At 54.1% G+C, this 12,015-nt stretch overlaps 1 protein-coding gene across 6 annotated transcripts in view; it reads left to right on the top strand.

Moving 5' to 3' along the window:
* Nucleotides 1-4,932: 4,932 nt before the first annotated feature.
* Nucleotides 4,933-12,015, top strand: part of Rhbdl3 (rhomboid like 3) — a 45,701-nt gene continuing 38,618 nt past the window's right edge. The window contains exons 1-3 of one of the 6 annotated variants that reach the window (XM_060387166.1): nucleotides 4,933-5,457; nucleotides 5,716-6,491; nucleotides 7,919-7,942. In XM_060387166.1, the coding sequence (XP_060243149.1) occupies nucleotides 6,381-6,491; nucleotides 7,919-7,942 (135 nt within the window). In that variant the 5' untranslated portion in view covers nucleotides 4,933-5,457; nucleotides 5,716-6,380. Of the gene's footprint in view, nucleotides 5,458-5,715; nucleotides 6,492-7,918; nucleotides 7,943-12,015 lie in introns of those variants that run through there. The other 5 variants (XM_060387170.1, XM_060387168.1, XM_060387169.1 and 2 more) reach the window with 5 other exon arrangements.

Below are 12,015 nucleotides of genomic sequence, written 5' to 3'. Positions count from 1 at the left end.
GGGAACCAGCCAAGTCCTAAGGAGATGGCAGGGAATCTGAACGCGTGATCACATCAGTCTTGGGGCTGGCAAAGTTTCCTCTGTGCCTTTTTGAGCTCAACCGTTGGGTGCCCACACCTCTCTTTGAAAGGGTTTGCTGTCTGTGAACCTAGACATCTTTCAATAATGATTTAAGTTAACTCAAAAAAAAAAAAAAAAAAAAAAAAAAGTGAGGGCCCTGGAGTGAAGAGACGAAAGGGAAGGAAAAAACTCTGCTTGGCAGCCTTGTTCTGTTTGATCTCACAGACAGCAGGCAATAACGGAAGAACACGGGAATCGGGGATGGAGGGGTTGGATTCCAAGTGATGGCCCTCCTCCTGGAGCTAGGTCTTCTGTTTGGACTTGCAGACATCAAACATGACTCGGGGATTCCTGGAAGACAAAAGAATTCAGGGCCGAGCCTTGGATCTCAGTCAAAAATAACTCATTTCAGGCAGGCAAAGGCGGCAGCCCAGGGCTGGCTTGCCCAGCTCCTCAGAAGACTGGAGCTACAGGTGAACCGAGAGGATGAGGATTTGCTGTGGAAGGGCTATGGCTCTGGCTGGAGACGGTGGGGAACCCACGTGAAAGAGGTCATGGTGGCGAAAAGGCCTTTTCATCCTGCTTCTGGGTGGTGCCTGCCATTGGCTTTGAGTATTAATTATAGCCTTTAATGTTCCCTCCCTGGCTTCTCATTAACTTCAGGTATCCACAAACAAACAGCTTGCTTCCATGCCTCTTCTACCGCCCTCGGGGGCGTGGGGGAGTCCCTCCTGGCTTTTACCCGGTTCGGTTCAGGGGTTGGAGTCCAGGCAGGGTCCTTTGCATGCTAGGGGAGAACTCTGCGGATGAGCCACATCTGCGCCCCTTCCGGCTTTCCAGTGACAGCCCTCTGCGTTCTCCGTGGCGGGCGTGTCTCTGGGCTGCCGTTGGAGGGTTTTCCAGGTCAGGCTCGGCTCTTTTCCAACAGTTTGTAATCTCAGCACCTTGGCCAGGGTCTGGCAAATAATGGACCCTCACGACACGTTAGCTGAGAGGTGCTGTTGAGCAGCTGCCAGCTTAATCCTAAAATGCTGCTTGGGTTAGAAGCTGACCGCTTCTCCATCGACTGCTGGGCGAGGGCCAGCCTCCCCAGACCGCATTCAAGGACTTTCTCAATGTGGTCCTCCTCGCCGGCTTTAGCAGCCTCACCCTGTGCCCATCCACCTCGCTGTTCCCCGGCGAGGTCTGTCATGGTCTGACCTCCTCTACCACAGCCATCCCCTCCACGCAGGAAGCCGCCCACACCCTATCCCAAAGCTCCCCAGTTCTCACGATTCGGTTCCTCCCAGCAGTACTCTCCTGCCCTCAGGTGTAAACCACTTTTCCTAGTGCTGTGGTTTAAGTGACAAAAGTTTCCTAAAGGTCCATGGGTTAAAGGATTGGTCCCATCTTGGTGTTCTTGGGAACTTTGAGGTATGGAGCCATGGCAGGTCTTTATGTCCTTGGGGCTTGTTCTTCTTTTGGGGATGCAGTAGGTATGCATACACCCTGTATCATTGTGCTGCCTTCAATAGCCCCAAAGCAACCAGCCCAGTCATTCGTGGACCTCTAAAAGCGTGAGCCAGAATAAACCTTTCCCCACCTCTCTGTTTTTGGAGACAGAGTTTCACTATGTCACTATGGCTCACTAAGCCTTGGCTTGCCTGGAATTTACTATGTAGGCTAGGCTGGCCTCGAACTCATGGAGAGCTGTCTGCCTCTGACTCCCAAGGGCTGGGATTAAATGCCTGTGCCCACCACTCCCAGCTAAACCTTTTTTTAAAAAATGATTTATTTATTTTTATTTTATGTGCATTGGTGTTTAGCCTGTATGTATGTCTGTGTGTGGGTGTCAGATCTTGGAGTTACAGACAGTTGTGGGCTGCCATGTGGGTGCTGGGAATTGAACCTGGGTCCTCTGGAAGAGCAGTCAGTGCTCTTAACCACTAAGCCATCTCTCCAGCCCCAAACCGTTTTTTCTTAATAAAGTGTTTGCTTCAGCATTTTGCTACACTGGCGGAAAATTGGCTAACCTACTCCGGACTTTATCTTGTTCTCAGTTGCTTTAGTCTGTTTCGCTGGGAAATTCAAAACAGCTTAGCAGTAGATGATTTGCCTAGCATGCATAAAGTCCAGGGTTTTACCCCAGTAACACACATAAACACATACTCACACACACCACCTACACATCCACACAAATACATCCACACACCACATACATACAGGCATACCACAACCCACACACATAAACCCACACACACCGCACACACATACCACATACATACACATGCATAAACACACATTCACACACCATACACACACACACACACACACACACACACACGCACACAAAGGTGTAAAGGCCAACCAGCTTGCTGTCATTTCTCAGTAGACTCTATGCGTGGTCTCAGGCAGGCTCATCTGCAGTATGCCCTCAACATGTTCCTTGCTGTTGAGCCAAAGTGCCCTTTCCTTTCTCCGTCTCTATCAGAATGGTCCACTGCTCTGGTTGCCTTATGTTGCAATGGGACTAAAGCTACTAAAGGCTCCCAAATAATCATGTCTTATGTTTTGTTTTTATTTTTCAAGACAGGGTTTCTCTATGTATCTCCGGCTGTCCTGGAACTTGCTCTGTAGACCAGGCTAGCCTCAAACTCGTAGAGATCTTCCTTCCTCTGCCTCCTGAGTGCTGTGATTGAAAACATGTGCTGCCGCCGCCGCCACCACCACCACCACCACCACCACCACCACCACCACCACCGGGCTAGGCCATTCGATTCTTTGAAGGTTTCTAGGCTTGGCTGCAGGCTCCAGGTCCTATTACCTACTAGGAGACACAATGGTACCTAGCTGCAGGTTCCCCTGGGGTTGAGATGGATCAGGTTGTCTGGTGAATCTGGGCATTCCTGAGGACATGGGGGAAAAGGCTGGTCTCAGACTTACAGAGGGTTGGTGTCACGGATGGTCTCAATGGTTGCCAAGTCCCAATAGTCACTCTCTTTCCATCATAGGTCTCCTGAAGGGGTGATTCCCCGGGAGACCCCATGATTCCTTCCTAGGAGGTTTGGGGAACACCGACAAGCCTGAGCACCTGTTTCTAGGGGCAGAAGATGGTACCCTCACGGCCCTTTGTTCTTTTATTTATTTATTATGTATTTTATGTATATGACTGCTCTGTTTGCATGTATGCATGCCAGAAGAGGGCATCAGATCCTGTGGTTGTGCACCACCATGTGGTTGCTGGGAATTGAACTTAGGACCTTTGGAAGAGCAGCCAGCACTCTTAACTGCTGAGCCATCTCTCCAGCCCCAAATAATTCTTATTTCATTTTGTATGAATTAGTGTGAGGGTGTTAGATCCTCTGGAACTGGAGTTACAGACAGCTGTGAGCTGCCATGTGGATGCTGGGGATTGAACCCAGGTCCTCTGGAAGAGCAGCCAGTGACTAACTGCTGACTTCCTTGTTGGATAGTACCTCTCCTGTTCCTATCTCCAAGCCAAATTCCCTCTAAACCACCATCAGAGGATTTAGTTATCTATTACTGAATGTGTGTGGATGTTTTGCCTGCATGTTCCTCTGTGCACTGTGTCAGTGTAGAGCCCACAGAGGCCAGAGGATGGTGTCAAGTCATCTGGGACTGGAGTTACAGTTGTGAGTGTAGGTGCTGGGAGTCAAACCTGGGTTTCCTGGAAGAGCAACCACGCTGCTGAGCCATTATTTATTTATGAATGAGATGAGGTCTTACAGCAAGGCCTGACGTGCAGATCTATAATTCCAGCTGAGACAGGAAGAATCACAAGTTCAAGGCCAACTTTAGCAGATTAATGAGACCCAGTCTCAAAATAAAAGTGAAGAGAGAAAGGGAAGGAAGAGGGAGGGAGGGAAAGAGGGAGAGAGAGAGAAGAGCTGCATTGCCCTGGCCCCTCGAATATACAGGGTCATAAAGTCTCAAATAACCCTCCTGCCTCAGCCTCCCAAGCAGCCTGGCCTAAAGACTCCTTCCATTGCATCAGACCAGAAAGGATCTTTTCAAGTGTTATTGTCCTGGTTCTTCCATGCCTTCCTGCTGCCCTTAGTATGGAATCCAAACTCCATTCTCCATTCTCAGGAAACTAGCTGCCCTCCACCTCACACCCCTTCCCCCGGCTGGACTCTTCCTCTGGTGCCTTACTCTAATTTCCAACCGTGCCAGATCCCTTGCTGTCCCCCGCCCATTCTGCACGCCTTCCCCTCTGCCTGGGTTGCTGCTTCACCTTCTGCACAGCCTAGTTATGGGAGCACTGCCTTTGGAAGGACCTCCTTAATCCACGAGGACCCCCACCCACCACCCACCCTTTCAGCCCGTATCTCGCCTGAGTTTCTGTGGAATCCAAGACTTGTTGAACATGGCTGCTGGCTGCGTGCCTCACCCAACCGCCTCCCCCACATGCATGCCCAATCAAACCATTTACAGGGTCTGTGTCACCTCTGTACTCTCAAAGATCTCCCCTGGCCTTTAAGAACCCAATAAATGTTCAGCAATTTGACTGAGCCTGCAAAGGTACCTTTCCGGAGAGGGGGTTGAAGGAGTTGGATGGGTTGCTAAGAGCCATCCCTGGGCTGAAGAAGAGAAAGCACGTGAGGACCAGCGGGGGTCAGCGGGTGCTGGGCTGCTGGACATCTCTGCAGAGTGGCCCTCTCTTCCGTGCGATTCCTCTGCAAGCAGGCTTTTCAGAGGCTTCTCTGCTGCAGAGGTCTGGGTTTAACAGAGCCAGCACATGTGTGTTTTGTCAAGTCATCGGTAGGGGGGGTTGTAGAGGCAGCGACCCTGGCCCTCAGGGCCCCCGGCAGCTGCTTATCCTTATGGGCTCCCTTTCACAAAGAATTCAGCCTCTTTTCTGTTCCCCTGAAGGCTGTTTTCAAAAATCACACCCCCATGCAGACAGTTTTATTTACAAGGAAATCTTGGCAGGATCTTGACTTGTTGGTAGAGTAGAGAAGGGGGAGGTGGTGAGAAACAAAAATAGTTGAAGTGATCACACTTTCTGAAGCCGAGATGAAAATTGGTGTCTGTTGCAAACTCACCTAATTAGGATGGAACTAATTCCCTTCTGTGTTTAAGGGGAGTAGTCAGCGCCGGGCGAGATGGTCACAGGTTGGATCCCGGGGTTGCACGACGCGGTTACATTTGTCTTGTGAAAAACGAAGACGTTAATTGCAACTTCTGATACTAAAAAAGGTCCTTCTGACAGGACGTGGAGAGGGGCGACGATGACGGGAAGAGCCTAGAGGGCAGAGCCTTGGTTCTGTACGTGGGCTGCGCGGAGGGGCTGAACCGGGACTGAGCCCCTGAGCCTCCCTGGGGGAGCATCTACCCCAGCCCCGCACAAACATCGCCATGCTGGAAGAACGTCTCCCCTGACGGCTCGTCCCACAGGTAAACTGCCCTCGCTTTTCTGCTTTAAGGATCCTTCACTGCTTTGCTAACTTCATTTCTGCTTTTTTGGTTTAGTTTTTGTCTCCCCACCCCCTCCCCAACCCCGCAGGGCACTTTCCTGGGTTTAGTGGGGTCAAGGAGCCTGGGCAGGGCGTTCAGCTCGGGTTGCATGCGGGTAGGGCAAAGGTTAGGGTGTGGGGTCCCAGACCACCTGACTCTTCTCTCTCCCCCTCCCTCGGGCTTTCTCGGACCTCCCAGAACCCAAGACCGCAGTGAAGAAACGACGACGTAAGTGTGGCTGGTGGGTCCCAGTCCTCAGCCCTCACTCTCAGTTCAGTCCCGGTTAACCCTGACACGACCAACTTCGCGGGAGCCTCGCTCCTGCTCCCTTCACACAATCTGCCGCTTCCAAGTGATGGCTAAGCCGGGGCCGAGCCGAGCAGGCTGAGGGCAGCGCAGCCCCATCTCCCGGGGCTACAGGAGCCTCCGGGCCGCAGCCAGCCCTCCCTCCCCTCCTCCCTCCCTCCCTCCCCGCGGGCGGCCTGGGGGGCGGGGGCCCTGCGAGCAGCCCCGCCCCCGCCGCGCGCCGCCCCGGAGGAGTCGGCGGGGAGGAGGCGGCTGGCGCGCAGAGCGGGGGGCCGCGCGGAGCGGGAAGGAGCGCGGCGGGCAGCGGCAGGGCCCGGCCGGCCCAAGGGCGCCCTCGCCTCGGGCCCGCGGCGGGAGGCGGAGAAGTTTGGCGGCCGGTGCGGCCCAGCGCCCCGGGGGGTCGCGGGGGCCGGCCGCGGCGGCGAGGGCGGCGCGGAGAGCGGGGCCATGCGGGCGAGCGCGGAGGCGGCGAGGCGCGCAGCGAGCTCCCGGAGCGGCGCGGCCGCGGTGGCGCAAAGTTAGCCCGGCGCCCCGGGACGAGCGCCGCAGCCTGGGCCATGGGGGAGCACCCCAGCCCGGGCCCCGCCGTGGCCGCCTGCGCCGAGGCGGAGCGCATCGAGGAGCTGGAGCCCGAGGCCGACGAGCGGCCGCCCGCCGCGCCGGAAGACGTGAGTGCATCCTCCCGAGCCCCTCAAACTTTCTAGGGGTAGGGGGCGCCACGCGCGGGGACGCCGCGGCCTCCGCTCCCTCCCCCGGGGGCAACTTGGAGGCTTCAAGGTTATGTCGCCGGAGCGTCCGGGTTGTGCCGTGGGGGGGGGGGGGTGACGGGGGGGAAGGCTGGGTCTCCGCAGATGCCGGCGCGCGCACCCCTCCCCCGCCCGGTTCCCACGGCTTCCCCTGCGGGACGCAGCCCCGGCCGCCGCGCCGGGAACCTGTCGGCTGCCGAGCCCCCTCCCCGCGCGCCTGGTGCAGTGCCCGGGACACGGCGTTTTCCTGCAGAGGCGGCCGCGTCACTGTGGTGACTCCCCCTCCCCTCCCTCCCTCCCCTCGGCGACTTGCGGACTCCGCAAGCCCCGGGAAGGGACCGGCGCCGCAGATCCCAAGGCTCTGAACCGCGCAGACCGCTCCGGAGACCCCCCCACCCCCCCCCCTCCGCTCCCCGATTAGCATCCCGTCCGGCATCTGCCCTGTCGCCACACTGATTGAAATTCAAACTGGTCCCAGTCCCTGAGCCCAACCAGAGCTGGAAGAGCCGGGGCTCTAGGATGAAATGTTCCCAGCAGGGGGCCCGGGAGTCCGAGACCACGGCGGTGCCAGGACGGTCCCCTGGGGCAGGCTAAGGGGGGCTACCCCAGAGGGCATCCCTGCCGTCTGCCGCTCAGATCTCTCATCCACTGTCCTGGGAGGCTAGGTAGGAGCTGACACTGGGGAGCCCTGGGCCACTGAGTTGTTAAAACTGCCCCCTCCCCGCTTCTAGCCTCTCACCCCCCCGCGGGGTGAAATTAATCCAGGAACCCCAACTTAGGAAAAACACAGCCAGCCGGAAGTCTGACCTCTCTCCGGCTTGCGTGACCGAACCTGTCACTTTCTCCTGCCCCTAACTCCCTAGAGAGTCTCATGGACTCAGTACTTACAGTCTTGGAATCATATTGGGGAGCACCCCCCCCATATACACAAAAACCAAGCGGGCACAACTAGTGCTCGGGCAGGGTAGGTCCGCTGAGTAGACCCCTCCGACGGGCAGGCTCTCGGGGCATTGCATTTGGACTCTGAGGGTAGGTGTGGACGCGGCCTTTTAGGTAGCAGAAGTTATCAGAAACCCTGAGGCGCCAGTTGGGAATCATTCTTAGTCCCATTCCTGCCTCTGACTGCCCCGCCCCAGAAACACCCCGTCCCCACCCCGTCCTGTGCGTTTTCTGCCTTTGCTCGTCAATGGGGATTTTCGGGGTTCTTCTGGTGGGCCCCTGAGGCTGATTCTGACTGCTGGGCAGCTGCTGGGAGGTGATGTCAGAAGCCTCCGGGGTCTGCGGAAACCTTGGTGATAAGTGCCTCTCTTTCTCTTCCTGCTCTCCTGCGCGGCCTCCCTCCCTGCCAGCACTGGAAAGTCCTGTTTGAAAAGGTACGTGAGCAGCTAAACACCTCCCTTCCTCCCAGCCTGAACCCGGTCTCAGTCTCCCTGCCTGACTGCGTGGGCTTCCCTAGCTCGGTGCTCCTGAGGTGGTGACGTGCTGTGGAGGCGTGGCTTAATAGATCGAGGGCGGAGCCACACCGGGATTGGGTATCGGAAGACAGCCTTGGGCTCCCTAGAGAGAATTCTTTCCTCCTTCCAAATTCTCCTCGCACCACGGCTGGGCTTTCACCACCCAGGAATTGGACAACAAGTATTAAAGTTTCCTGTATGCAAGTGGGTTGCAGTAGGAGGCTGGGGAGGCGGGGGAAGGGGCATAAAAGAACCATCCGGTCCCCTTTCTGCTCCTGTTACGAAAATGCTTGGGCCCGGTAGCATATAATCCCTTTCTTCCTTTGGGGAGGGGGGCTTACTCACAGGATGGGCTCTTTCGATCACGTGTCTCATTCTGCAGAGGGGATGGGTCAGTGCTGGGCAGTTACCAGTGAAAAGCAGTATGTGACCTTAGAAGTCCCAAGTGTGGGATTTGAAGCCAGAGATGGACATTTGACCTTCAGCAGGGAAGTGCTTCTTTTTTGCTAGGTACTTGGGTATTTCCTCTCCGTGCTTGTACCACAGTTGAGGGGGAGAGCTGCCGGTGTTGTTGGTAGACTCAGGACACTGAAGCCAACAGCCAGACTAGCTCTGTGCCACTGTAGATCTGCTGTTTAAGGCAGGTGTGGTGGCCCACACCCGAGGTGCCTGCATTTGGGAGGTAGAGGCAGGACAAGTTCAAGGCCATTCTTGGCTACAGAGCTGCTTTGAGGCTAGCCTTGGTTAGTTGGGGGGGGCAGTTGATAAGGTCTTCTTTTTTAAAAATAGTTTTCATTTTATCTTCATTGGTATTTTGCCTCAATGTATGTCTGTATGATGATGTCAGATCTGGAGTTACAGACAGTTATGTGGGCACTGGGAATTGAACCTGGGCCCTCAGGAAGAGCAGCAGTCAGGGCTCTTAACTGCTGATCCATCTCTCCAGCCCTGAAAAGGGGCTTTCTTAATCAAGATTTTTTTTTTTTTTTTAGGTGGAAAAAGTTTTCAAAAGCCTTTGTTTGTTTTTCAGTGTGTATGGGTGTTTTGATTGTATGGGCACCGTCTTGGTGAAGTGCCTTCAGAGGCCAGAAGAGAGTGTCAGGTCCTCTGGGACTGGAATTACTGATGGCTGTGAGATGCTTTGGGGGTGATGGAAACTGGACCTGGGCCCTCTAGAAAACTGTAATGGTGGGAGAGATGACATGGGGTCTGGGCGAGGGACGTACTCAGAGGCTGCTGAAGACAGGTGGCTCGTGCTAGCCGGTTTTTCACTGTCAGCATATAAAGAGAACAGATTTATTTTGGCTTGTGGTTTTGGGTATTATTTTTTGAGGGGGGGTTCGGGACAGGAAACAGGGTTTCTCTGGGTAGCCCTGGCTGTCCGGGAACTCTCTCTGTAGACTAGGCTGCTCAAACTCAGATCCACCTGCCTCTGCTTCCCGAGTGCTGGAATTAAAGGCATACGCCACTGCCCCAATGATTTTATATATTCTAACCTATAATTTGGCGACACCCCCTCCCCCACAGCAAGGAAGTAAACCAAGGCAGAAGTATGTAGTGGGGTGAAAGCCACAAGCCTCATGACCATAGGGGAAAGAGAGGGAAGAGACCGGAACCCCATGGCCCCCTTCCAGACACCCCCAGTCACCTAAAGGCTTTTTTACTAGACCCAAACTCAAGCTTCCCCACTTCCCAGTAGCTCCAAGCTAGGGATCAAAGCTTTAACACACGTTGCTTTGAAGGTGATGAAGAAGTAGGAAAGGAGAGATGTGATGGGAGAATAGGAAGATATTAGCAGACCCGAGTAGCTGAAAGGAACCACATCCCCAGCTAAGATTCTGAACTTAAGGGGAGAGGAAAAGTTGGTGTGGGCACTGGCAAAAACAAAAACAAAACAGCTTTAGGCAAGTTAAATGTGGGGATGGGGACCCGGCCAAATATAATTTCGCCATGAGCGTGGACATGGGCTTATGGGGGGAAAAGAGCCTGGGTGAAGATCTTAGGGGACATTCTCCTTGACTCCTGGCTCCCATCCTGAGGGCCACCCACTCTCCCTCGGGTCCCCAGGAATATCCCACTGCCGGCCTGACACCTCGAGGCAGGAGGGAACCGTGGCGCTGCCACTGTTACTCTTACCACCAGGCTGCCAGCCCTTCACACCTCCTGCCGGATTTAGAATGAGAACCTAGAACACAGTGTATCATGCTTTTTTTCCCTCTGTGTCTTTCACATTTGACTAATTTCCTTTGCCAGTTTCTGTGTGTGTAATTACATTTTAAAACAAACCGTCTGGATGAATGGGAGAGAACTTCCAGTGGGAAGCACAAGCTGGAGGGTGGCCGGAGCGGAGGGTGTGCGGCACGAGTGCCATCGGTCCAACCGGTGGCAGGTCCTGGTGGGCATCCCATGAAGCACCTCCTGCTTCTGGAGAGGCCCACGCGGAAATCACCCCAGGCTGGGGGTGCAGCTCAGGGGGAGAGTGCTTGCCTAACATGCACGCGGCCCTAGGCAAATTCTCAGCATTGCAGAGATAAAAATAAATAAAAGGAGAGCCAATCAATCATTCTGACAGACGAAATGAATTCTAGGAAAGCAGCCACCAGGTCTTACTCTGGGCCATTTTTCTCTTACAGTAAGCTCTGTCTTGAGTTCTTTCTTTTCTTGCTTCTGAAGATTTATTTTATTTTATTTTATTCATATGGCTGTTTTGCCTGCATGTATGTCTGTGCACCACGTGTGTGCAGTGCCCATAGAGTCCAGAAGAGGCCCTCGGATCCCCCGGAACTGCAGTATCAGGCAGTTGTGAGCTGCCATGTGGGTGCTGGGAATTGGACCGTTCTTATTCAAATTACCACAAACTGTTTCACAGGTTCCCTCTCTCACCGGCATTAGCCTTTAGCCTTTTCCTTCTCCCAGAATGAGACTCCTGGGGAAATTCCAGCTTATTGGGAACTGACCTAGTTGGGGTTACCACTGCTGTGATGAAACATCATGACCAAACACAGCTTGGGGAGGAAAGGGTTTATTTGGCTGACCCTTCCACAGCACTGTTCGTCTTTGACGGAAGCCAGTACTGGAGCTCAAGGAGGGTAGAACTCTGAAGGTAGGAGTTGATGCAGAGGCCATGGAGGGGTCCGCTTATTGGCCTGCTCCTCTATCTTGGTTTCTTCCTTCCTTCCTTCCTTCCTTCCTTCCTTCCTTCCTTCCTTCCTTCCTTCCTTCCTCTCTCTCTTTCTTTTTTTCAAGACAGGGTGTATTTCTCTGTATAGTATTTCTCTCTTTCTTTTTTTCAAGACAGGGTGTATTTCTCTGTGTAGTATTTCTCTCTCTCTCTTTCTTTCTTTTTTTCAAGACAGGGTGTATTTCTCAGTGTAGTCCTGGACTTGCATTATAGACCAAGCTGGCCTCAAACTCACAGAGATCCACCTGCCTCCTCCTCTCTGCACCTGGCTCAGCCTACTGTTTTACAGAACCCAGGACCACCTGCCCATAGGTGGCTCCACCCACAATGGGCTGGGCCCTTCCCCATCAATCACTAGTTAAGAAAATACCCTGTAGGCTTGCACACAGCCCAGTAGTGTGGAGGCATTTTCTCAATTGAAGCTCTCCTCTCTGATGACCTTAGCTTCTGTCAGGTTGACATAAAACTGGCCAGCACAAGAATCGTTGTTTTGGTAGATATCCAGTTCAGTAGAACAGCTTCATTCCTGTCAGGATAGTTAGAGGTCAGAGGCTTTGGAGCCGCTGGGGCCAGGGACACCAGTGGTCCCCTGTTTCCAGGTTGTTGAAGGCGGAATTGGCTCCACTCTTCATGCCATGGGGTTCTTTAACGTGCAGGAAAGCCTTGCCCAGCATAAAGATGACTGGACCCCACAGGTGAGAAGCCACCATGTTAGCCTTCCAGTCTGGTGTCTGGCTACCCTTCAAGTAAATGGCCATGATGCGTTCTGGGATTGGTGGTGAGGAGATCAGGCAACCCTGGCCTTTGGAAG

The sequence above is a fragment of the Meriones unguiculatus genome, chromosome 7 (assembly GCF_030254825.1).
Source record: "Meriones unguiculatus strain TT.TT164.6M chromosome 7, Bangor_MerUng_6.1, whole genome shotgun sequence".
Taxonomy (NCBI): domain Eukaryota; kingdom Metazoa; phylum Chordata; class Mammalia; order Rodentia; family Muridae; genus Meriones; species Meriones unguiculatus.
This window is presented reverse-complemented; position numbering and strand designations above follow the sequence as displayed.